Source organism: Nomascus leucogenys, chromosome 23, assembly GCF_006542625.1.
Source record: "Nomascus leucogenys isolate Asia chromosome 23, Asia_NLE_v1, whole genome shotgun sequence".
NCBI classification, from domain to species: Eukaryota; Metazoa; Chordata; class Mammalia; order Primates; family Hylobatidae; genus Nomascus; species Nomascus leucogenys.
Window position 1 is genome coordinate 12712123 of NC_044403.1, and position 27688 is coordinate 12739810.

A 27688-nucleotide genomic window follows, 5' to 3' on the forward strand; every position below is an offset into this window, starting at 1 on the left:
CTTTAGCCAGGGTCCATTAGAGGTATAAATAAAACAGCATATGACCACAAATAAAGATCATTTAAAATTGTCTAATGATCCAAACCACCATGCTGACAAATGGTATTCAGCTGAGTGGCAAAGCGAAGGACAGGTGAGTCATATGCACATGCTCATCAATTAAACCTCATCCCATGCCTCATTTATACATACACAGAGCTCCAAACTGTTCCCTTTATATGATTTAAATCATCATTTTATTTACTCATCCCAAAGTAGAAATCTGAATGGACACTATCCCGACCTTGAACCACATGCGTGATGTGCTAATGGAGCTAAATCTACATAGAGGCAAATACTAAAAATGAGAAACAATATTAATCTTTTCCTTTTCTCTTTTTCTTCTTCCACCGTGGAAACATTTTACTACTGATTTTTATGTGCCTTACAAAATTATGTACTGTTCATAATCTGGCTGCTGAAGCATTGGTAACAAAGCAATGGTAACAAATACGGTGTATGTATCATCAAGTCAGTCCTTCTTGGACATTTTCCCCACACACATAACCTAAATAAGCAAACTGTATATATTTTGCTATGTGAAGACTTGGTGACTATGGTTGTGTTTACATGATGCAACAGTGATTAGGTAATGTATGCAGGTTGGTTAAAAATCAGTTGATTTGATGACAACATTTTGTTTTATTTGGTATGACATAGAAATTACAATGCCTACATACGTAAAGTGGGAAGCTGACCAATTATGCACATTGTAAATCTCCTGAAATTTTCTTACTGAGAATCAAAAGAGCGTTGAGGACTGAAATTATGTTGTTAAATATGAATAGTGATCCTTCATTGAATGTTGATTGCATGCTAGTTTTACATTATATGTGTGTATACCACATATCTTTTATCTAACTCTATTGCAATGATTATGGTTGTGTTGGTCATTTGTTTATCTGGCCTCACATCCATTCTCTCCTATCCTCTCATCCTCTCTGTATCCCAAGAGAATAACTCCTGCAAACTAAGTTTTCCACTCCAATGCCACCTGACTTCCTTTTATGTATGTCAGTGGGAAGTACTGGTGTGAGACTGGGGTTGTGGGGAAGGGGAAAGCAAGGTATTTCTGCCTCTCACAGCTTCCTGCATGTCAGCCCTTCCCTTTTCTGATATAGCATTTGGAGTGGGAGTGACTTTCCACTATTATACATCTCTGAGTTGCCCACAATCCCACAATTTTTTTTTAGCTCTTCTTATATCATTATAACTAGTTTTCCATATAACATCCCTCTATTAAATTATCTATTGTGAGTTCTGTTTTCCTATCAGGACCTTGACAAAGATAGATACTGTCTTAATTTTGTAGAAACATTAAGTAACTTGTACAAAAAACACATGGCTAGTTTAAAAACAGGCTCTCAAACCAGTTGTACATAATTTCAAAGCCCAAGTATTTGAACTACTATGCTGCATTCAAGTGATAGTTCAAATGAATACCCAAATGAATACTTTTCATTAATCACTTCTTTCTATTACTTAGCTCAAATTGTCTGCATTATGGCACTAACTAGCTATCATCATCACTTAACTATCTATCTCTCCCAATTATTTATAAGGTCACTTGAGAGCAGGCACATTTTATTCATCTTTGTATCCCCAGTACCTACTACTGTGCTTGGAATGTAGTGGAGTCTGAATAAATATTTGTAGAATAAATGAGTAGTAATCACTGTCATCGACAGAGTGACTATTTTATTTCAGCAGCCCTGCAAGGAGTCTTATGTAAATTTTATAACTCAATCTTCATGACAATCTTGCAAAGTAGGCATAAATATTTCAATATCAGAGATGAGGAATAGGCTCAAAGTGTTTAAACGGCTCACAATTAATCTGGGATTAATGCTAGGCTAAGTGGATTACAAGGTCTGCTATTTTGACTATGTCTAGCTGCCTCCCTACGTAAATTTGTGAAAAAAATACATAAATAAATGTGTTGGAAAAAACTCAAAGCATTTTATTGAATTTTCAGTTATTTTTTGAGCTTTATGAACAGATAAAGTCTTGTCTCTATGAGAAAAAGGAGCAGCTCAGTATTTACATGCCACATATTGGCACGTAATGGAAATACATATGTTTGTACTTATCTAGTCTACCCAGATAAAAGGAAAATAAGAATTGGGATAATAATCTGAAGAAATGAAATAGTTGATATTGCTGCCACACTAAAATCAGAGCTGGACAGTAAAGTGGTAAAAGGTTTCATTCAGGGACTCCTGCGATAGGAGAAAAGAGACCTCAGTGTAGTACTGGGCTCAATTCCGAATATAGCTTGGACAGATGGAGATTTTTAGCCAAGGAGCAGGGTGGGAGTCAGAGGATGGAAAATTACTAAGAAGAAACATCGGGAGTGAGGAGGGATTGTGGCTAAACCAATGTGACAGGATTTTTGCTGACTGAAGGCCAGGATGATCAGATATCACCTGGGGGGTTCCGGGGGATGTAGAATTTGATCAAATATCAAGATGATCAGATGTCAAGAGTGAGGGATTCTCTCTAAACAGATTTGGCAAGATTCTCTCTACAATTAGGCAGTAGAGGGTTGGACACCAAGACTGAGGCCTAGAGCGCATAGAGGAGTCAGAACTAGACTTAGGTAAACGAGTTCATCCTGTTATCAAGTGTGGAAAATGCTGGTTATCCACATGATTATCTACTCCTTCTCTAGAATTACTTGGTGTGGTGTGTGACACTGATGATATTTACAACCAATTCCCCTAAACACAGAATTCAGGTTTCAACTTTACTTTTCTGTTTCTTGGTCTATTATCTAGAGTTAGTACATTATCTAAAGTGATAGGGTAGGTATTTTTACTGATGGATTGTTGATGAAAGTGTTTACTTGTGTTTTTGAGAGTTCCCGTCTTTGCTTTGCATGGTGAAATCACATGTATGGGTAACATTTTATGGCTCAGTTAAGTTTCTCCCATAGTTTTTCCAAGCAATACATTCTTAGTACCTCCTCTGAATCTAGAAAGTAAAATAATGCTTATATTTCTAAGACTGAATTGCAGAATTCATTATTTTATTCTTCAGTTTCTGGTGAAAATGAACCAATAGAAGTAAAATAATTTGGTAGACAAAATACAAAAAGCCATTGTTGATTCTACATGTAATTCATTGGCACGTACTTGCTTGGATTAGTGTTGGTTGAAATTGTTTCAGCTGGATACCACCCAAGAGGCTGTTCTCCTCTCACAGAGCTAGGAGCCATTTCAAGATCCTGGAAATAAGTGATTTTTGCAAGATTTTTGCTGATGTAACTTTTTTCCCCCCAGGGAAAGGATGATCTCCTAAGTCTTCTTCATGTATGTACTACCAGCTTTGCTGTAAAGTAAGGTCTTTATTTCATTAATTCGAGAGTAGAGAATAATGTAAAATTAAACACAAGCATTTTTCCCCAGTTGATTTCTAACAATCACAAACTATATCAATTTATTTAATATTGCAAGAGCACGAAAAAGATTTGTTTTATATTTGTTTTATAAAACTTTGTATTATTGTTTTATAAAACTTTGTATTATCTTGTGATTGAGACACATCATTAGGGGCTGGAAACCAACAGGTGTCAAAAGCCCCAGTGTTGCTGTTCAATGGATATAAAATTACAGTCATGCAAGATGAAAAAGTTCCAGAGATCTGCTGCATTAACAGTGTGTATATAGTTAACAATTCTGTACTGTGCACTTAAAAATTGAAGAGAGTAGAGTTTCTCTTATTTGTGTGTTTTTTAAAATCCCAATCAAACAGAAAAACAACACAACACAGAGCTATGACCAGTAGGCATGGAAGAAATCCAACATTTGTGTGAGAAAGCATACTGAAGCATTACCTATTCCCATTTGAATGCTGAGAAAGAGTTAGGGAAATAATATGATTCTCCACTTCATAAAACTTCAGCACGTCTTTTTCATTAGAAGTGATGATTGACAGGGATTTGTTGGTGACACTGTGTGGTCCTGGGAGCAGAAGTCACTGTGTAAACAACGCTGTGCTAACAAAAGAGGACTGTTCACATGGCTGGCACTAGCACAACCTCGAGAAGATGAAAAGACAGCACACGGAATTTCCTGATTTGGGGCCAAGATGGACAACAATGACTATGATATTAACGGTTGGATTTCATGGATTTTATTGAATAAATGGAATAGATTTTGTTAATTTATTTTCCTCCATGAAAATGTTTGAAATGTATCCGAAAATAAAAAATATTTTCACCATATAAGTTGGGAAGTTTAGGGTTAATTTAATCCCATTTAATTCTTTTCAAGTGCTTAGCCTTAAATATTACCTCTTACTTCAGTTAAGATAATAGTTTTTTAACCCCTTTTTTCAATATGTTAAAACACTTTGAAACAAATCTTCCAGACATGGTGAAAAAACCTGCTCTAGATGGTTACTTAGTGTCACAATTCATGGAGGGAACTATATAGAATTCCCCTATATGGTGATTTTCTGTGGCACTAACTCCAGCTTTTATGCCCTCTGGCTATATATGAAAAAATAGACATTTAATATAGTAATGTTTTTAGCCACAGAGAAGAGTGAAGACAGTTTTGACATGGAAGAAGAATAAATTCTCTCCCTTAGTGTTTGATACTGTGACTATATTGGGCTAAGATAATGGTTAGGAGAGAGAGAATAAAAAAGAGGAGAGAGATTGGGTTCTAGATGCACGAGAAGAAAGAAATGAGGGCAGTTGAGAACAATAACCTATGAATTTTTTTACCATATACATAACAAGCAAATTGCATTTCCTTCTACACTGTCTGGTTCTATTCCAATGTGTTTTATTTAAAAGTTTTATGTTTCCCAATAAAAGTTTAAGTTCCTTGGAATCTGGGTCCAAGTATCTTCCACAGAAACATACTTCTCTCACTAGTTTATATTCTCCGTAGGCATGTACTTGGCTTTCTTGCTCACTGCTGAATGCTGGTGCATAGCACCATGACTGGCACAGAGTAGATGTTCAATAAATATTTGTTGTATCTGTGAGAGAATGTGTAAAAATAACAAAACTCAAACATAATAGTGCAGTGACTATTGCCTTAATGTGTCTGTGTTTGGGATTCAGCATATTTGTAGAGGTAAAGCAGTTGGTTTTTTAAAAATTTAGTGCCATTCAGGATCACTTGTTAAATGGATATTGTTTAAATGACTTAATTAATTAATGCTGGGGATACTGTTAAGAAATCATTCTAGAAACTAGAATAAATATTGCCAAAGTGAAACACTTTGGTTTTGATACAAAATATTGTCTTAGTTTCAAGATGTAAAACAAACAAAATCTTTGATGGGTTTAGTAGAATTTATTTGAGTTAAAGTCAACTTTTTGTTTTACATATAAAAATGTGTGCCTGCATATTATACATCTGTACATATATTTCCACATATATCTATACCTATTACATATAGCTACATAAAGATATCCGTTTATATGTTTAATCTCCTAAGTCTTACACCTTAGTTTGCAATTGTGGGATTATTTTCCAGATCATAGAATTATTTGTTATTTTTACTAGGTTGTTTTCATGATTAAAATTCCATGTCTCCCCAGGTTTCCATGTATCAGCAGTGCCCCAGAAAGTGTTTCCTTTCCTGAGACTCTAGGGAAGCCTTGGAATGCAAATAACTTGAAAAGAGAGCCTGGCCACAAAAAGATTTTTGAGCCTTGGTAGGGTTACTGAAGCAGGTTTTTAGCACAAACACGACTCAAAGTATGTGTGTTATTAAAAGCAGCTATTTTCATGTAAGTCCTTTGGTACTATTTGTTTTGGCTAGAGAAGTGAAAAGCTTTCTTTTAACCATGTGACCATTATTTTGCAAGATCATAACAAACAATGCTAATATCTTTAATCTCACTAAAGAGTAACTAAAGTTATTTGATGTACCTTTTGAAATAGAAAACCAACAACTAAATCTTCTCTAACACCATGATTTTCTAATCTGTATTAAAAGCATTCCAGGTATTTTTGTAATACAATGGATTTCAATTATGTTGTTCGTTTTCAGCACTTACTTCAAAAGAATGATGCTTTACAATTTTGTAGTTAATTTAACATATTTTTCGTTTGCTTAAAGGGGTAGAAGTAAGACATATCAAGATTAAAACATAAATAGCTTGGAACACCCTGAAGAGCAACATGGGAGAAACTGAGAAAAGAATTGAAACCCATAGAATAAGATGTCTTTCCAAGTTGAAGGTATGGAATTTTTGTATGTGGATATATGTGCATGTACACTAGTTTTTAAAATACGACAGTCCTGGTAAAATTGTTCCTATCTGCATGAAGTGATCTAATATTAATGCCATATTGCCTGATCTATTGATAATTTCTTGCTTTAAAGAAGTTGGTTTTAAAACTGAGGGTGCGTCTACACAGGATTATTGATTCAGGCAAGTTAGTCCTAAATGGCTTTGAGGGACTTAAATGGAACATAGGATCCTAAAAATTTCCAGGCACACTTACTGTGGCAGGATTTATTTTTCTGGATCAAAGGCCATGCTCACTCTTGCAGGGTTTCTAACCCAGAGAAGTGTGGGAGTCACTCTCGGAAAATGGCTTATTGTACAGAAATGTTTTGTTGATTTGTATGCAAAGATTTGTATGCAATTACCAAGCAAAACAAACATTTTCTTTAAGCTTCGGCAACATAACAATAATTTCCTATAAGAAAAATGGCCATTTTGTCAGCTGTTCTGATGTTTTTTTTTTCTATTTCAGAGAAAATTCTGTTTTCTAGCTTCAATGTCATTTTATATTCAAACAAAATTTGAATTTATTATAAACCAAGGGATCTGGTCATTTGTCTTGATTCTATGGCTAGTGCCTGCAAGTGGTTTCAAAACTAACACACTGTCACTCATTTTCTCCCTATCAGAAGTTTGTTTTCTGTTTATATATGTGTTGGGGAAATTTAAAAATGTATACAAAATTGGAGAATTATGATATAAATCTAAAAAAAATAGACTTGCCTGAAATGTTATGTTAATTAAGAAAAACTCTTTGTGTTTCAGTTTTCTCATCTGAAAAGGGTAATAGCAACATTCCTACCTTATAGGATTCTTTTATGTTTGAAACAATGACTGGAATATTGTAAACTTTCAATAAATATTAGCTATTAATATTAACAGCATTTGTGGAGAAAAGTCAAGTGATATTTATAAACAAGAAGTCTTTAATTTTTGATTGCTTTGGAGTTTAGCAAGGTTAGATATTGACGTGGATGTTATGACAAAATGCTGTAAGCACAAGTTTATCAGGTAAAAGTGAGAGGCAATTGCTTAATAGCAAGTTAGTTTTCTCTGTTTCTCTGAACTTAGAAATATACTCATTAAGCAAAATTCATTAGGAAGCATGAAAGGACTATTTTCAACAAATTTGCTTTAAACTTTGTTGTTGAAAGAAGTTGAAAGGGCATTACTACTAAAAGCTAGTAGGACTAGCTTTATAAATGTAGAGATTATTTAGCACTAGACATGAGTCAGAATAGCCACTGATTTCTTTCACTCTGTGAATAAAACCAAACAAGTTAGGCAACCCAAGTGTTTTAGTGAAAAAGCAATGGGGTCATGATCCATCTAATTTCCTTTCTTAACATGTTAAGTAGAATAAATTATTTTTCCAAATTCGATTTGTACTTGATTTAGTAGGACTTGCTTTTAAACATAAAATCTGATTTATAAAACTAGGTGAAAGTAGTTTACTCTCAAGAATATGCTCTGAGAAGGTTTATAGTGGGAAGAGAGAATATCCACAAATGGTATTTAATATAAAAAATAGCTAGAGATATGGCCATATTATGCTGTAGTCAATCACAGTTTTGATTCACATTAAGATTGCTATTCAAATTTCTACATCCTTTTCACATAAATTTCTATTTAGTTTTCTCAAAAATAATTGATAATTTTGGCTTAGATGTATTGTGTGGTCTGAATGTGTCCCATCCAAATTCCCATGTTGAAATCCTAATTTCTAAGGTGATGGCAGTAGGAAGTGGGGCCTTTGAGAGATGATTAGGTCACAAGGGTAAAGCCTTTATGAATGGGTTCAGTGGCTTTATAATAGAGGACTAAGAGAGATTAATTGCATTTTCTGCCATGCGAAGACACAGTGAGAAAGACGGTAGTTTATGAATCAGTATGTGGAGCCTGTAAGACAAAAATAAAATTCAACCCTCCCACACCCTACTCCCAGCACTGAATGGACCTCCTCTTGGTCAAGAGCCTTCCAAAGTTAACCAAAAAACAAGTTTAGGCTGTGATGGGAAGGAGGTGTCAGACATGCCTCATTATACCCTCCTCTCTTTTGGAATTCAGAAATAACCAACCAGCATTAACATCAACACAGACCTGAAGTCTGGTAAGAAACATTTATATCTATTCTCTACGAAGCCTGCTTAACCTAGAGGCTTTATCTGCATGATACAATCTTGGTCTCCACAAGCCTTTATTGTAAATAAGAAATTATTTTTTATTATTGATAATAACTCTTCCAACCAATTGCCAATCAGAACATTTAAAAATCTACCTGTGACCTGCAAGTTCCTGCTTTGAGTTATCTTGCCCTTCCCAATTGAACCAATGTAAATCTTATGTGTATTGATTGGTGTATTATGTCTTCCGAAAATGTATAAGAGCAAGCTGTACTCCACCTTGAACACATGTTTTTAGGACCTGTCTGAGGCTGTAATGTAGACATGCCTTAACTTTGGCAAAATAAACTTTCTAAATTGATTGAGACCTGTCTCAGATACTTTTGGGTTCACAAATTAGCAACCATGAAAGGATCCTGAGTGGCGGTACCCCTGACCTTTGATGAATCTCCTATGGGTACTTGGTACCAGCTTGAACTATCCTTATGGCTCAAACTGATAGGACAATTTGCTGAGGCCTGGGAGCCCCCACCCACTCCAGAAAATCCACAATCTCCCTAAATTTGGTCAAGATCTAAAATGTATTTTCTCTACAACTCCTCTTTTTGAGTTTTACTTGTGTCCAACAAAGAAGGCAAGTTTCCCTGCTTCCAGGACAATGGAGAGTGGGCAACTCCTTTCTGGAGTTTCAGCTAATTTCTAACAGGGAAGGCAAGTTTGAACTTTTTTTTTCCTGCTTCTAGGATGGTAAACAGCAGTCTTGAGCCAGGGTCTCATTCTTAGATAAGTAGCTGAATTGTTTTTTTTTTTTGTCTCGGAGATTCTCCTTAATGACTAAAAATTAGAATTGACAGCCAGCTAGTCTTAATTTCTCCTTAGCGTTAGAGTGCTCAGTAATCACATTGTTGGGGTTTTTTGTTGTTCTGGTGTTTCTCTCATCAGATTTGACCAACTCTACCCAACTTGGTCAAATCAAATGAGAATTCCAAATTATGAGCAGCCAGGCCTCTGAAGTTGCTAAAATTCCTCAGAGCTGAAAAAAAAGAAAACGAATTATGCGCTTGATTTCTGCTGCAGCTTCCTGTCTTAAAAACACAATTGTTCTTTCATTTTCTTTTCTTCAACCTGTTTCTCCTTCCCCCTTCACTGTCTGGTACCAAAAAAAGTCTAGAGAAGCCATCAAATGACTTGAACCCCTTAAAGCACTCAGAAAAAGGGCATTACTCACCCTTTCTTTCTTTGCGGAGTTTCAAGAGTCATGGGCAGATTCTTCTTAAGGTCTGAAGTGTTCTTATTCAAAGGTAAGTAATTTTTGTCTAATTCAGAGGTTATTTAAGGATTATATATAAAATGAGGTAAAAGGGACCAGGAAATAGGAGATGTAAAGTTATAAAGAGGTATTTTTGGTAAGAAGCTTAAAAGTAATTTTATATGAGAAAGAATCTTGCATAATGAATTTTTGTCCTAAAATAAAATGACTCGTTGTTCAAGAAAGAGAAATATTTAGGTCAAACCAGAAAGTCCAAGCATGTTGTCACACTCAGATGATCTGTATGCCTTAGTCTCCCAAAGTGCTAGGATTACAGGCATGAGCCATGCTGTCTGGCCTTTTTAATAGTTGAAACTAAGAAACAGAATTCTTGAAAACAGGCAAATAAATAATATTTTGGATCTGCTTTTGTCTGTATGTCTGTTACAGCTATATGTTTATATGCATCAGGTAGAAGTGATATTTCACTACCAAATTATATGAAAGACCTCTAATCACTTGGCTAAAAGAAAAGTAAGTGCTTTTCAGACTGAAGGAAGCTACCTAAGATGCTTTTTAATTCATATGACCTTAGTAGTTTTGGGTAAGACTAATTTGGTAAATTTAATCTCAAAATTACCTCCAGTAGTTTAAAATCTTAAAGTCATGTTATGTTAAATTAAATAACTCCTATTTTTTTCAATGGTAATCTGGGTTACTAAGAGTTAAAATAGTAGGAGAGTAAATGGTGTTTTTGGTAAAATTTATAAAAATCCAATGATGTAGCTTTTGCTAAAGAATGTTTTTTTCTAATTTAGAGACTAAGAATTGTTTTAAATGAAGATAAAAATATTAAATAGATAAAACTAAATGGATAAAGAGAGAAATTAAAAGATGAGTGATGAGAAACCTTGACTCCATGGTTGCCATGTGGTTACCTATGGTAGGGAGCTGCAGCTGAGATACATTCATTTACAAAAGGTAAAAATCATTAGAATTTAGAGATGGATTATATTCCTGGGGAGTTAGCTCTCTAAATGCATAAGGAGATGCAAACTAATAAAAAAAGAGCAAAAATATTCAATCTCTTCATTATTGTTATCTGTAATAGCTAAATGAATGTACAAGAATGCTGGGTTGATCCTTAAGGCTGGATCAGGCCCAGATGTGGGTCTGTCCCAGCTCAGGCCACTAGCCTCCAAGCTACCCACAGAAAGAAAAATTAAACCAGGGCAACAAAAGTTACCTCTGAGAGCTGTGGTTACCAAGAAGATAGTCAATGTGTGGGAAGGGCAAAACCAAGTAACTATTAAAACCAGAGGGTATAATGCAAAGTAATTGTTCCATTTTGTAGATTGATATAATCAGCTTCTTGAGAAACCTTAACTACTTTAAGGAAAGAATCCTTTATTTTAAAGGCCATAAAATTAAAGAGCTTCTTTGGGTTGATGCAGGATTCACAAATCACGATTAAATTGCTGATGAATATATGTAATCCAAATGTGTAGGAGGTTATTCCTAAGAGAACAACCTGCCTAACTGACTGGATAATTGCTACCGTAAGATCTGTTTACCCTGGAAATGGGACTTCCCAACCATCCCTATACAATGCCAAGTGGAGCACCCCAGATGATGTAGTTGATATGCTTCATAGGCAAGCCATGTGAAACTGTCTTTATAACTGGGATATTCTCCCACTGAATATCATTAGTATCCAGGTCAGTGCCCTGTGACCTCTACCCTCCCCTTTGCTCACTGTCCTGGATTGGCACTGGCCTCTGAAGTAATTCTTTTCTGGTCTTGGGACTAGTTCAGGGGAAACTGGGTGGGGGAAGTCCCTCCTGCCCTAAGTGCAGTTGGACTGTACAGAACACTCCAAGGGCCAATGGTAGTTCAGCACAAAAAGAGAGAGGGTCCCCAGGTCAGAAAGAACTCCAGAGACCTCATGGCATTGTAGGGCAGGGTGGTGGACCAAGGTTAGGACACTGCATAAAACAAGCAATCCCACCACCTCTACTTGCTCATGCCAGGAGAATCCATAACTGCCTAGAGGCCTGAGACCCCTACAAGTGGTAAGGTGAGTAGGCATCTATCCAGCCTAGCAGGAGGATTGATGTCTGTCCAGCCTGGAAGAGGGGCACTAGGTGACTCTCTCCCTTTCTGTTGTAAATACTGTAATTATCAGAGAATTTAAGTTATTCTCATTTGTAACTGCATTTCTGGTTCAGGCCAGGGTCATTTGGTATTAAAAAAAAAAAAAAGACTGAGGCCTGTCCCCATTTCTCTTCTCTTTCCCATAGATTTCCCCACCTTTCAAACTGTTTTGTATCTATTTCAAAGGAAGATATACCTGAGACTGGGTAATTTATAAAGAAAAAGGGGTTTAATGGACTCACAGTTCCATGTGGCTGGGGAGGCCTCACAATTATGGCAGAAGGTAAAGGAGGAGCAAAGCCATATCTTACATGGTGGCAGGCAAGAAAGTATGTGCAGGGGAACCGCCTTTTATAAAACCATTAGATCTTGTGAGACTTATTCACTATCATGAGAAAAACAAAGAAAAACTCACCCCCATGTTTCAATTACCTCCCACAAGTTCCCTCCCTTGACACATGGGGATTATGGGAGCTACAACTAAAGATGAGATTTTGGTGGGGACACAGCCCAACCATATAATTCTGCCCATGGCTGCTGCCAAATCTCATGTGCTTACATTTCAAAACCAATCATGCCTTCCCAACAGTCCCCAAAAGTCTTAACTCATTTCAGTATTAACCCAAAAGTCCTAGCTTAGGAGCCAGTAAAATCAAAAGCAAGTTAGTTACTTCCTAGATACAATGGGGGTACAGGCATTGAGTAAATAAACCCATTCCAAATGTGAGAAATTAGCCAAAATGAAAAAGATAGAGGCCCCATGCAAGTTTGAAATCCAGTGTGCCGTCAAACCTTAAACCTCCAAAATGATCTCCTTTGACTGCGTGTCTCACATCCAGGTCACACTGATGCAAGAGGTGGGTTCCCATGGTCTTGGGAAGATCCACCCCGGGGACTTTGCAGGGTACAGTGACCCTCTCCTGGCTGCTTTCACGGGCTGGTATTGAGTGTTCTGTGGCTTTTCCAAGTGCACAGTTCAAGTTGTTGATGGATCTACCATTCTGGGATCTGGAGGATGGTGGGCCTCTTCTCACAGCTCCACCAGGCAGTTCCCCAGTGGAGACTCTGTGTGGGGGCTTCAACCCTACATTTCCCTTCCACACTGCCCTAGCAGAGGTTCTCCATGAGGGTCCTGCCCCTGCAGCACACCTCTGCCTGGACATCCAGGTGTTTCCATACATCCTCTGATATCTAGGCAGAGGTTCCCTAACCTCAATTCTTTACTTTTATGCACCTGCAGGCCCAACCAAAGCTTGAGACTTGCACTCTCTGAAGCAGCGGCCTGAGTGTACATTGGGTCCATCTGGGTCCCACGGCTGGGACCCAGAGCACCAAATCCAAAGACTGCACAAGAAAACCATTTTTTTCCCTCCTAGGCTCAATGGGCCTATGATGGGAGGGGCTACTGTGGAGACCTCTGACATGTCCAGGAGACATTTTCCCCATTGTCTGGGTGATTAACATTTGGCTTCTCATTACTTACGCAACTTTCTGCAGCCAGCCTGAATTTCTCCTCAGAAAATGGGTTCTTCTTTTTTTATCACATCATTAGTCTCCAAATTTTCCTAACTTTTATGCTTTGCTTCCCTTTTAAACATAAGTTCCAATTTCAAACCATATCGTTGTGAATTAATAAAACTGAATGCTTTTACGAACACCCAAGTCACTTCTTGAAAGCTTTAGTTTGAAATTTCTTCCAACAGATACCTTAAATTATGTCTCTTAAGTTCAAAGTTCCACTGATCTCTAGTGCAGAGGCAAAATACTGCCAGTCTTTTTACTAAAGCATAGCAAGAATCACCTTTGCTCCAGTTTCTAGTAAGTTCCTCATCTCCATCTGAGACCACCTCAGCCTGGACTTTATTGTCCATATCATTATCAGCATTTTGGTCAAAGCCATTCAACAAGTCTCTAGGAAGTTTCGAACTTTCCCACATCTTCCTGTCTTCTGAGCCCTTCAAGCCTGTAGGAAGCTCCAAACTTTCCTACATTTTCCTGTTTTCTTCTGAGCCCTCCACTGTTCTAACCTGTGCCTGTTACCCAGTTCCAAAGTGACTTCCACATTTTTGGGTATCTTTACAGCAGCACTCCACTCTCTGTACCAATTTACTGCATTAGTCCATTTCATACTGCTGTGAAGAAATACCTGAGACTGGGTAATTTATAAAGAAAAAGAGGTGTAATGAACTAACAGTTCCACATGGCTAGGGAAGCCTCACAATCATGGTGGAAGGTGAAGGAGGAGCAAAGGCATGTCTTACATGGTGGCAAGAGAGCATGTGCCAGGGAACTGCGCTTTATAAAACCATCAGATCTTGTGAGACTTATTCACTATCACAGAACAGCATGGGAAAACCCACCCCCACGATCCAATTACTTCCCACTGGGTCCCTCTCACATGTGAGGATTATGCGAGCTCCTATTCAAGATGAGATTTTGGTGGGGACACAGCCAAACCATATCACATGGTAAATTTGGAGGTTAAGTGCTACATGCGCACTCCAGGTGACATAACTACCACAGAATCACAGGCTGATCAAATTTGCTGTCCTCATGTGTCTTACAGATGGTTAATAAAACATTGGGGTAATTAACAAAGAATGAGAAAGGCAAAAGGGAGTCAGAGGACTCACCCCAGAGGGTGATCAAAATATTTGGACATTTCATAAGAAATGAAATAAATAAAATGAAAATTTATGGGGTTGAAACAAAGGTTTTTACAACACTATCAAAGGTTGGGTGGACCAAAGGGAACCCCTACTGGTCCTCCAACATTAAAGGGCCCCATATCAGTTCTCTGCATTTGCCCCAGTTTGGGGAAATTGAAGAAATAGCAAAAGGCAAAGGTTATAATGAGGGAGCTGACATTGCCTGGGGCAATGCTGAGGCAAATTAAGATGACGATTGAAAAAAAAGAGCCCAAGTCTCTTGGCTCAATCCCCTGCTGGGAACTCAAATCATTTTTCACCAGAAAAAGTAAAATGGTCTGGGGGCGGAAAAGAAAACTTCCTCGAACCAGAACATAAAAATGTACTGGTTGATAGGATTATGAAATTTGAAATGTCTAAACAGCCTTTATGTAAGGTAATTTTAATTCCTTTATCTAAATGTCTTGTGAAAATTGGTATTGTATCTGATTGGGGGATGTTTCTCCTATCAAGTACTATGAAACTGAAGTCATGTAAATGTGCCCTTTGAGGAATGTTAATTGGACACACTAAACGGAAACTAGTAAGATTGCCTGAGCCTACAGAATGTAGGGTAGAAGCTGAAGGGCTAGTAGGGACAAATTCTCCACTTCATATCCGTTTGTGGAGCATTTATTAGGGCTTATGGTAAAAGACTGGGAGCACTTCCCAATGACAAATACTAGACTAGAGCATTTCCAGTTGAGAGACATTTACTGTCTTGTTACGGAATGTTAACTGAAGCTACCCTTTTGCTAAAGGAAATAATGGTGCCCCAAAGAGTTCCATAATAAAATAAAAATTGTTTGCATAGGATCTTGCTACCTGAGGATGCAAAGAGGAGATACTTATGAGCAGAGAGCATTCTTTTTCCCCTAGGGCTGACTCTGACTCTGTGAGGAGCTGCTAGATTCTACAGAGCCTGATAAACAGCTCTCATATGACAAAAACTGCTTAGCCTGTGAATGGCAATTCAAGGTGAACAAAGGACATGTTGTTTGGAAGGCTGATGCTCTGGTTAAAGACACAAGAGAATCTTTTTCTTTTAAATTATTTATTCTTTAGAGCAATTGGGTGAAGTATGTTTTTATGAGCAAATTTACCTTTCTCTCCAAGTTCTCTCAAATTTGGAAACTGTGAGTATTCTGGTTTTATGACAATATAGTTATTTGCATAAGTTTAGTAAGAGTCTTTTGTTTTAAAACAGGACAATTGGAGACACTGGTTATTTTACCAAGTCTTTGACTAGAATAACATATTTTCAGGTAAATTTCCAGCAAAGCCAACTTAAAAAGAGCCTGTATGATCAGTCAATTTCTTGCTGCACTTTATGCAAATAATCAGGCCAAGTATAATAAGCCTAAAACTTATCTTTACACACAAACTGGTCTTACTATAATTTCTCTTTAATAGAAAAGGAGGGCTAGAGAGAGAGAAAAATTGTTTCAAAGGAAGGTTTAACACTTGTTACTAGATTTCAGCCCTGACTTTTGTTTTTGAATGCAGACTGAATCATGAATTATTTCTTGGCTATAATAATCCTCTAAAAATAGCAGATTATAGTTTTTCTTCATATTTTTAGTTGAAACCTAATGAAATAGCTTCCTTTTTCCATTCTGACACACAAATACTCTTTTGATTGTGAAAATATTAATGTTATTTATCTCTCCTTGTTTTACTTCTAAGGAAACTGGAATGATGGTATTCTCAAGACTAGGGACGCAAATCTCTCTCATTTGGCATCCTACTGGGCGCCATCTGTTTTTCACTGCAAATGCCCTTCTGTTAAGACTATACAAGCACCCTCCATCTAGGCCTAAGGACTGTTGAGGAAGAGGTGGCTGTGTGAGATTGTAAGGGCTAGGTTTGAGGAAGTGAATTAGTTCAGATCATCCAAATCAAGGATGGATACACAGATGCCTAAACAGCTGGTGAAACAACAGATTTTGCCTTCTGAGCTATTATGTGGCATCTTTTCATCCAGCCCAATCATAAAGAATGTCATGCTTTTTGTAGAATTAAAAGAAAATAACTACTGAGAGGATAAAGATACCTTGTGACAAAGCCTTCTGGATATAAGACTCCCAGTTATGAGTTGTGCACATAGATAGATCTGTATTTTTAAATTTTATTTCCATTTATTTATTTCTTTTTTGAGACTCATTCAGAGTCTCACTCTGTCACCCAGGTTGAAGTGTAGTGGCGCTATCGTGACTTACTGCAGCCTTGACCTTCTGGACTCAGGTGATCCTCACACCTCAGCCTCCCAGGTAGCTGGCACTACAGGCATACACCACCATACCTGGCTAGCTTTTTGTCTTTTTGTATTTTTTTAGAGACAGGGTTTTGCCATGTTGCCCAGGCTGGTCTAAAACTCCTGGGCTCAAGTCATGCACATACCTTGGCCTTCCAAAATCCTGGGAATATAGATGTGAGCCGTGGTGCCTGGTCAGTATATATTAAAAATTTTTTTTTTCAGAGCAATGCTTATGTTTTATGTAGCTAATTGTTATATGTCCATAACTAAAACCAAGATTATAGTAGCTCGATGCATAGAAGTTAAAGATAAGTCAGTTTTGTAACTTTGGCTTTGTTTGACTTCTTACTGAAGTCAAAAAAGCCTTTGGCTTTTTGTTTGACTTCTTACTGAAAAAAATTTAAGGGGTAATGAATGCTTGTCTGTGTCCATTCCTATCTGGCCTAGAACATTTAATTTGCTATAAGTCTTTTGACTCTAAGTCCCTTGGCCATAGGGGGTCCCACTGAGGGACAGGATGGATCTCAAGCAGGCAGCCATGCCACCCCGACAATGGTATGAGACAAGATAAAAATTTGGTAGACATTGTTGTTGCCTCTGGCAAATCTTAGGTGGAAGAGGCAGGATGTAAAGCAAAAATAAAATTCTGAGGACCCCAACCATCTGAATGGACGCTTCCTCTCAGGCATTCCAAAATTAACCTGAAAAGCCATGATGGGAAGGGGGGTGGGTCAGACACTCCTCATTGTACCCTCCTTCCTTTTGGAATTCAGGAAAAACCAACCAGAACTAACATCAACACAGACTTTAGTCTGACAAGAAACATTTACATCTATTGTTTCTGAAGCCTGCTACCTCGAGGCTTTATCTGCATGATAGAACCTTGGTCCCCACAAGCCCTTATTATAACTCAGATATTGTTTTCTATTGATAATAACTCTTCCAACCAATTGCCAATCAGCACATTTTAAAACTTTAAAACTACCTATGACCTGGAACCCCCTGCTTCGAGTTGTCCTGCCCTTCCAGATTGAACCAATGAAAATCTTACATATACTGACTGATGTATTATGTCTCCCTAAAATGTATAAAAGCAAGCTGTGCCCTGACCATCTTGGGCACATGTTGTCAGGACCTCCTCAGGCTGTGTAATGGCCACATCCTTCACCCTGGCAAAATAAACTTTCTAAATTGATTGAGAACTGTCTCAGATACTTTTGGGTTCACAGGCATCAGCCAACCCAAATTTGTTAGTGCCTTGCTCTTGGACTTTCCAGTCTTTGGAACTATGAGAATTAAATTTCTGTTGTTTATAAGCCACTCAGCTTAGGGTATTTTGTTGTAGCAGCCTAGATGGATGAAAACACTATATTTAATCTTATTCAATTACATTTTACTTTCAGCTCTGATTTCTTCAAGACGTTTTTGATACTTACTCTGTCATTAATTCAGTAAACTTGTATTGGGTGCCTGCTATTTGTTAGGCACTTAGTAGGCCCCAGAGCCACAAGGGTAAATGACATATGGCTCCTGTCTCTGACTTGCTCACAGAATAATGACAGAGGAACTTATAGGCATCCAAACCCATAAATAAAGTGCACTGTAATAGAGGTTGTAATTGAGTTAGGAATACAGTAGGGTGGGAAGATAAAGAATGAATGAATGGTTAGGGCTTACCTGGGGAGCACAGAGGCAAAAGAGGCTTCACAATAGAAGTAATAAAATACCTGAGTCTTGAAAATGAATTATACATTTACCAGATGAACAAAGGGAAGAAAGGCATTATAACTGGAGGAATATTATATAAAAGCACTGAACTATAAAATGGCAGGGTTAATTAACACAGCTACAAGTGGAACACTGTGTCTAAGGACAAGCAACAGGAGATGATACTGAAATATAGATGAGGCTTTGTTTACCATCTTAAAAATCGGAGATTTTTGTTTATGGGAATTACTGAAAAGTTTTAAGAAGTAGAATATGCTAACTATGTATTTTATTAGTTTATTTGACAAAAAATTATGCTCCAAATTAGTGGAGGTGGCATGTGAAAGATAAGTTGGAGGTAGACAAGGCTAGAGGAGAGTAAACAGGATTTCAATTGTCTGAGCTAAACTGTTCATACATATGAGAGGTTTCATCATACGTGTGGTAGTTAAAGGCATGGATAGGCATGAACTTCCTAAAGAGAGCATGCATAGCAAAAGGATAGGGAGTACAAGACAGAGGCCTGAAAGGGTTGACCAAAGAAGAGAAGACTGAGTAGAAAGAATCGAGCTGTTAGTCAGAGATATAGGTATGCGTGGGGGAGGAAATTTCAGGAAGAAAAGAGAGATCAATAATATCAAATGACTGAGAGTCATGAAGTAAGATGACAATTCAGACACAGCTTGTGGATTTGGGATATTTGGGAATCAGGAAGTTGTTTATGACCTTTTATGGAGGTAGTTTCAAGAAATATGAGGCCGTAGCAGACTACAGGGTGGATGGAAGGTTAAACAGTCTAGAGTCTAGACTATTCTTCTTAACAACTTTGTGGTAGCTAGAGTAGCTAACCATCAAGGCTGAGGGAAGGTGTTTTGTTTTGCTTTGTTTTTCTCGAAAGGCAAGAAATGCCTTGGATATATTAATAAGCTAGTGGGGAAACAAGCAATAAAGAGTGTGAGGTTGAAAATAGAGAGAAAAGGCCAGTGGCTCATGCTTTTAATTCCAGTACTTTGGGAGGCCAAGGTGGGTGGATCACCTGAGGTCATGAGTTCAAGACTAGCCTGGCCAACATGGTGAAACCCCATCTGTGCTAAAAATACAAAAGCTAGCCAGTCATGGTGGCACACACTGTGGCCCCAGCTACTTGGGAGCCTGAGGTGGGAAAATTGCTTGAACCCGGGAGGTGGAGGTTGCAGTGAGCCAAGATTACGCCACTGCACTCCAGCCTGGGTGACAGAGTAAGACTCTGTCTCAAACAAAACAAAACAAAACAAAAAACAAAAGAGAGAGAGAGAAAAAAAAAGAGCAATAACGGATGAATTTGTACCTCAAAAATGGGAAGAATGGATTCAAGAGTAAGATTGGAGGGATTTTATGTACAGGAAAGGGACACCAATCTTTCTAAAGACATAGGCAAATTAGAGAAGATAGGGATAGAGGTAAGTTTGCAGGTGAAGTTGCTGATATCATTTGCTGATCATGAAGAAAGAGCATGTGGCTGGGTTGGAGACTGAGAAACAGAAAAGGTTGTGAGTTAACTTGAAAGGAATATGTGAGGTAGAAAATAAGTTGTGTGATTGGCTCAAGACTGGAGGTGTGGAAAGTGGAAGGTGTGAGAATTTTGAGTGTGCTAGGTAGATAGTAGGTCAAATGGTCTCCCAGGATGCAAGTGTCATCAGAAACTATCTTTAATAGGACCAAGCAAAAATCCCTGTGGCATGTGACTGAAGACCACCATTCAAGTTGATGTAAATCTATCTATAATTTGTTCATTTTGAAGCAGTAATTAATCTACCTAACTATACTATTACCAGTATACAGTCCTCCTGTTTTAAAACCTCTTACTAAAAGCTATCTTTTTAAATTTAATAAACCTATCAGAATTTTAACTTTTCATATTTTTAGTAAAATGATAGTAGCTCCTGGTGATTACAGTGGTTCTATCTGTGAACTCATCCCTGATGTTGTTATGGATTGCATCAACCTCACTGTTTCCTGGAACTATACCAATTCATAAGAAGTATGATTGATAAAACATATGGAAATTTATAGTATACATATTAGGCAGGCAGTAAGAATAAACAGAAGCCAAGGGTCCATGTGAGCTGATTCTCCAAGGTTCAGGAAAGCTTCCCAAAATAAAAAGGGTCTCATTTTTGTGTGGTCCTCCATTTACACTGCAGTTGAGAAACCCTGAAAACACTCTGTCCTGGGCTTATATGCCTTAGACACAACTGGGATTGCTGAGCTCAAGGGTTGCAGAGCATCCTACTATGGGAAGAATGAGGACATAACTCAGATTGTTCTGGATATTTCCTTCATTGCTGAGAAGGCAGAATGTTTCTGATCAAGAACTGCAAGCAAGAACAGGAAACAGTGGGGTCGGCCAAGGTAATCTGGGGACCTATTGTCCTGCAGAGAGAACTCAAGCATATTTGCTACCGAAATAATGTATTTGTATAATTCTGCATTCTTTCTTTTCATTATAGTATATGTGTGAATTCTTTTGTACTTTAGATATCATTGTAGTTCTGAAGAGCTGTTTAAATCATCAGCTATGTATTACTTAGAATGACTGTTTGTTTCTATGTATGTACCAGTATGCTTATACAATAATGAGGCTGCAACTGCCTACAAAATTAGTCTCACTTTGAGTTTTTAGAGAGAAATCACAGGATGACAGCCAAGAGGAACAGACTACCTTTTACAGTTTCTTGCAAATTCAAAGGTTACTTAATTTGGAGACAGTCTTATGGTGGAAGGCATTTTGTCAACAGATGGCAAGTATACAATTTAAAAATAAATTTTTCTATGTTTTCTTATATTTTTTTCCTAGATGTTTCTGTTGGCAATAACATGTGCATTTGTATCCAAAACACTATCTGGATCTTACATGAATTCCATGCTCACACAAATAGAGAGACAATTCAACATCCCAACATCTCTAGTTGGATTTATTAATGGAAGCTTTGAGATTGGTAATGAATTATTTTTGAATTTCTTCTTTTTGTATTTTGTCTTATCTATGGAGCTAGTCTGAATTTTATTCTCCTTATTTGCTGTTTTAGGTCATTTAATCTGACTGAGTTATATGTTTTCGAAAACTGATTGATTAGCTAAGCTCAGAATATGCTTGGAAATAATTCATTTAAATATTACCTCATATTAAGACCTAAATATTGCCACATAACCCACCATTGTTCTTTTTATTCTAATAGTTTCTTAGTTATGTAGCATGAGTAGCAGAGTATTTACAGTATTTATATTGAAATCTATAATTTGATAACTCTAAGGGAAACTAAAGGCTCCATCTTTATATTTAGAAGATACAAAGGTAGAAGACTGCTGGGGGGCGGTGGCTCATGCCTGTAATCCCAGCACTTTGAGAGGCCGAGATGGGTGGATCGCGAGGTCAGGAGATTGAGACCATCCTGGCTAACATGGTGAAACTCCGTCTCTGCTAAAAATACAAAAAAATTAGCCGGACGTGGTGGCGGGTGCCTGTAGTCCCAGCTACTCAGGAGGCTGAGGCAGGAGAATGGCGTGAATCCAGGAAGCAGAGCTTGCCGTGAGCCGAGATCGCCACTGCACTTCAGCCTGGGTGACAGAGTGAGACTCTGTCTCAAAAAAATAAAATAAAATAAAATAAAAAAAGGTAGAAGACCTAGAAGATGTAGAAGATATTGTTGGAGACAAAGGAAATTGCCTTACAAATGAAAATGCAAATATTTTTCTGCTATTTGGTCTGGGAGGTTGACATTTTTTTTTTTTCTAAACATAGAGAGAAGAAAAAATTGCTTTTATATCTCTCTGAATTTATTTCAGAGGCAGCCTCTAGGGAAGAATAAAGTCTACTCGTAGATTCTGATTTTTGTGGATGACTGGGAATATGTGACCGTAGAGAGGGAGAATGAGGGAGAGAAAGATTCCTTCCATGAAAAAGTTATATAGAAATATGAGTGTCACTCCTTTCCAGTTTTATAATAGCTTCCACTTTCTTCAAGGTGATAATTGCCTTTAATATAAATATATTTAAAAAATCAGGATTGAGGAGAAGCAAAACTGAAACAAGTGATTCTTGATCTGTCTACTAGTGTTCAACTCCCTTAGATCTTAGCCTGTATCACCTGTGTGCTGATCCCAGTGAAAGAGTTAGAACTAACTCCACGTATAGCCCACAAATTGACTCAGCTTATAATCTAACGGAAGGTAGAGATGCAGATAATAATAACATTAATTGAATGAAGGAAGTTTGGTAGCATAGATATATACAAGGTCTTACAGGAACAGAAGAAACACAGACTCATTTAGGGAAGCCAGATTGTTGGAGGATAACTAAAAGTTTTCTAGGAGAAGAAATGAGGTTAAGCAAGTGTGAAGAAAATTCCAGTAGAAGAAGCCTAAGAATGATGCAAAGTATTAGCCTATGTAAGGAGCAACATTCAGCTTGATAATATTGGCTAGCCAAGATAAAGTTGGAAACGATTAGGATGTGATCCTGGAGAAATGGGCAGGGGTGAGAAATGGGTTAATGAGAGCTTTGTGTCCTGCTATGGCGTTTATTTTTTAATCCTCTAGATGAGGGAGTGTCACTGAGGATTGGAAGGGGTTATTAACGTTTCTGTGCCAAGGACCCTTTTAGCATTCTAACACCATATGATCCTGGAATAATAATTTTAATTGCATAAGAAAGAACCACATGGGTGCAAAGGAAGCCAATTATATTGCAGTAGAATTATCAAAATATTAAAACAAATTTTTATGTAGTAATATTTGTACTTTTAATCAACCCATTAAATTAAAACATTACTAATTTTAAAGTAATTATTGTGTCAATATTTTGAATTGTTTGCAAGAGCCATATTGTCATCTGAACATATCTGTAACTTCTGTTGGTGACAATTGGTGACAAAGTTATATGTTCACATTGCAGTTATGTGAGTCTGAAGCACTGGGGAACTATCTGGGCTGGAGCTATTGATTAGCAAGTAAGTAGGCATCTGCTAAAACTAGAGAGATAATTTATGAGGTTATTCAGGGAGAGGATATAGGGTGATAATTACAATGGACAAAGAATAGATCCTGAGCTGCACAAACATTTAAGGCACAGGCAGAAGAAAAGGAGTCTATGTTAAGAGAAGGAATGGTCAGAGAAACAAGAGGGGGAACTAGGAGAAAACAGTATTATGAAAAACAAAGGAGTAGAAATTCGAAAAAAAATGTATCAGCAGTGTGAAAAGCATTAGAAATATCCAGTTAGGTAAGGATGAAGAACTATTCCCTGGGTTTCATAATATGGAGATAACTGATGATCTTGCCAGGGCACTAGCAAATTTAGAAGCTAGGAAGCAGTGAAGGTAGGAGAGACAAAAGGGGATTAGAGAGGGGGGGAAAAGTGGAGTCTATGAATATGGATGAATGTTCTGGGAAGTTTGGAGAGAAACTAGAGAATATGTGTAGGCTAAAGTCTAGTTGAGAGAGAGAGGCTTAAAATATATATGAGAGATTTTAATTACTAGAGTAAGTGGCTGAAGAAAATGGCAGTGCCCTGGTGATGTGTTCAGTGTTGGGTGGTCAGATGGGCACCACAACCTCTCAAACTGAAGGAAGGTGGTAAGGCCATCGGGTGGAAAACTCAAATGCCTTCATGTTTGATTGCCCCAGATTTCTTGATAAAGTAGAATATATTAACAATTTCTACCACTAGTGGGTGGTGATAGGTAGCTTGAGGAGAATGATGAAGATTAGAAATAGTGTGAAATTTACAAATGCCAATAAACATATCACTTAGCTTACATTTCCCCAGTCAGTTTTACAGGCAGCATTCTCCATACCTTTGAAAAAAATTACTTACCTTTTCCCATGCTTTCTCGTTGCAATTATTTCCTGACAGAGCAAGGCAGTTTAAAACATGAACTCACTCTTACGTGAAGAAGGAAAGTTGTTCCTTTCTTCTCCTTTCAAAAAATAGATACGGATTTCAAACAATGGCCTCTGGAGACACTACCTTCAACACGGATGGCTTTGGTGATGAGATTTTAGAAACCTAGAGAGGTCAATGTGGCTGATATAGTTATTGCAGTGGGGTGCTCTCCATATAAGATAATGTACAAATGGACATATCTTCTACACACAAGGCAGACTAGATAAAAATATAGGTGGAAAGAAAACTTTTCAAAATATACACCACGTAGAAAATTATTAACGCCTTGAGGAAAAGAATTTTTGAAATTTTTATAATCTTGAGTCATTGCAGAGGCATTCTTTATATATAGTGGGAGCAAGGTAGATATTATTTACTGAATTAAAAAATGTATGGTTTGCAAAAAACTTACTCATATATTTGTTTTTTTCCAATCTTTACTCCACACTCTTCAAGGATCCGTCCATCAGATGGGCCTTCCCCCGTAGTTTCTTTATTCTAAAGCTTCGTCCTAAGACATGGGGATACATTTTTCATTGCCATTTTTATTCCTCAAATCCAGACTCACTGAAGACCCAGTAGAAGTGGGGGTCTACTAATTTTTACTTAACCGCATTGTCTGATCTAGGGAAAGAAGTAGAAAAAAAATAGATCCCTGTCTTGGTCATGTTGACTAAAATGAAGGTATTTTTAAATAATGAGTTACAAAACATTCAGCTACCTAAATCTGACTTTTGCTTCTCTTTCTGAGCATAGGAAAACATGATAATATTCTATGGAGTAGGCATTGAGAGAGACGCCAGAGGTCACATGCAGGCTGACCCCTTCTTTTGAACCTCATTTCCCAAGTCTAGATAGTCACAAATAGAGCCTTTCAAATTTCCCAGAACCATTCTTTAGTCCCTTTCACTGGCTTCTCTTCTTCTCCCCTCTATAAATGTTAGTGTTTCGGAGATATCTGTTTCTGTATCTGTCTACATAATAAAACAGAACCCTTCTTCGGGGCAGGGATTGTGTTATATTCGTTTATTATTTAATGCAACCCTAGCACAAATCCAAGTATTTAACATAGTTGTTATGCAGTAAATGCTAGAATGTAAAGGATTGGGTGAGGCTGTTAATTAAGACTTTGTTCATACTTTTAAAAATGATTATTCTCAATTTTTTCCTAGGAAATCTTTTGTTGATTATATTTGTGAGTTATTTTGGAACCAAACTGCATAGACCTATAGTGATTGGCATTGGATGTGTGGTTATGGGCTTAGGCTGTTTCTTAAAATCACTACCTCATTTCCTCATGAACCAGTAAGTATTCCAGTCTGATAATTTTGGGTGGTCAAATTTCACTTGCAGGAAATGAAGTTGCACTTTCCTCTCGGAGCAATGCTTTCCAACAGCATAGAGCACTGTCATGGGAAGGGGAAGATGCACATTGTGTTCCATCTGTCTATTTGGTGCTCTTGGCTGCCTCACTTCCACTTACGTAGTCAGTTTTGTCAGTTTACACAATGGGGATTTGGGACCTTTCTTGTGGAGTTGAGTCTGGTGAAAAGATTCTCAGGACCAGCCAAAACTTGGGATTATTCCCTTCTCAGGACCATGTAAATACTTCTAATTAATAATGAGATTCTGCTTAATTGCAGGTCACCAAGGGACAGACCAGTCAGAAGGCTGATTTTTCTTTTAATTTTTACCAAAGTAACTATGTACAAAGTCATAAAAACAGAAACTAAACAAAATGGCTTATATTGACAAAAAATTCTCCCTTGTCACTTATTACTGCTTTCCAGAGGCAAACATTTATAACTTTTAGCTCTTTCTTGTATTTGCCTCCAATTTCTTTCTTTTTTCTTCTGTTTTTCTGTTTTTATTATTATTATTATTATTATTATTTATTTTTTTTGAGACAGAGTCTCGCTCTGTCACCCAGGCTGGAGTGCAGTGGGTCACTGCAACCTCCGCCTCCAGGGTTCAAGCAATTCTCCTGCCTCAAGCCTCCTGAGTATCTGGGACTACAGTTATGTGCCACCATGCCTGGCTAATTTTTTGCATTTTTAGTAGAGACGGGGTTTCACTATGTTAGCCAGGATGGTCTCGATCTCCTAACCTCGTGATCCACCCGCCTTGGCCTTTGGTTTCATTTTTGTTGAGACAGTCTCACTCACTCTGTCGCCCAGGCTGGAGTGCAGTGGCGCCATCTCCTGGCTCACTGCAACCTCTGCCTCCCAGGTTCAAGTGATTCTCCTGCCTTAGCCTCCTGAGTAGCTGGGATTATAGGTGCATGCCACTACACTCAGTTAATTTTTGTATTTTTAGTAGAGATGGGGTTTCCCCAAGTTGGCCAGGCTGGTCTGGAACTCCTGGGTTCAAACAATCTGCCCTCCCAAAGTGCGGGATTACAGGCGTGAGCCACCTGGCCCAGCCTTGCCTCTGTATTTCTAAGTAAATGTTATTCTATTAGTTTTGAATCCTGGCATACTCTGCTTTATTGCATTTCACTTTATTGCACTTTGCAGATATTGCATTTTCACAAATTGAAGGTTTATCGCAACCCTATGTTGAAGATTAGAATCATTTTTCCAACAGCATGTGCTCACTTTGTGTCTGGGTCACATTTGATAATTCTTGCATATTTCAAACTTTTGCATTATGATTGTATCTGTTATGGTGATCTGTGATTAGTGATCGTTGATATTACTAATGTAATTGTTTTGATGTGCCACTAACTTATGCCCATTTAAGATGGTGATTTATTTATGTATTTTTTTTAGAGATATTGTGTTGCCCAAGTTGGGGTGTAGTGGTGTGATCTCACTCACTGTAGCTTCGACCTCCACAGGCTCAGGTGATCCTCTCACCTCAGCCTCTCGAGTGGGTGAAACTACAGGCACGTGCCACCATGCCTGGCTAATTTTTGTATTTTTTTTTTTGGTAGAGACAGGATTTCGCCATATTGCCCTGGCTGGTCCTGAACTCCTGGGTTCAAGCAATTTGCCCGCCTCAGACTCTCAAAATGTTGGGATTACAGGCATGAGCCACCGTGCTGGTCTTAAGGTGGTGAATGTAATCAACAAATGTTGCATGCGTTCTGACTGCTCTACTGACCAGCCACTGCCCCATTTTTTGCCCTCTCCGTAGGCCCCCTTATTCCCCTAGATACAAAAATATTGAAATTAGGCCAATTATTATAATAACCCTATTGTGGCCTCCAGGTGTTCAAGTGAAAGGAAGAGTTGCACATTTCTCACTTTAAATCAAAAGCTAGAAATGATTAAGCTCAGCGAGGAGGGCAA

General features: G+C 37.8%; 1 protein-coding gene across 1 annotated transcript in view; it reads left to right on the forward strand.

Moving 5' to 3' along the window:
- The first annotated feature begins 6127 nt into the window (after positions 1-6127).
- SLCO1A2 (solute carrier organic anion transporter family member 1A2) overlaps positions 6128-27688 on the forward strand; it is a 62448-nt gene continuing 40887 nt past the window's right edge. The window contains exons 1-3 of the mRNA XM_003265583.3: positions 6128-6245; positions 21309-21450; positions 25568-25700. Of these exons, the coding sequence (XP_003265631.1) occupies positions 6186-6245; positions 21309-21450; positions 25568-25700 (335 nt within the window). The 5' untranslated portion in view covers positions 6128-6185. The remainder of the gene's footprint in view (positions 6246-21308; positions 21451-25567; positions 25701-27688) is intronic.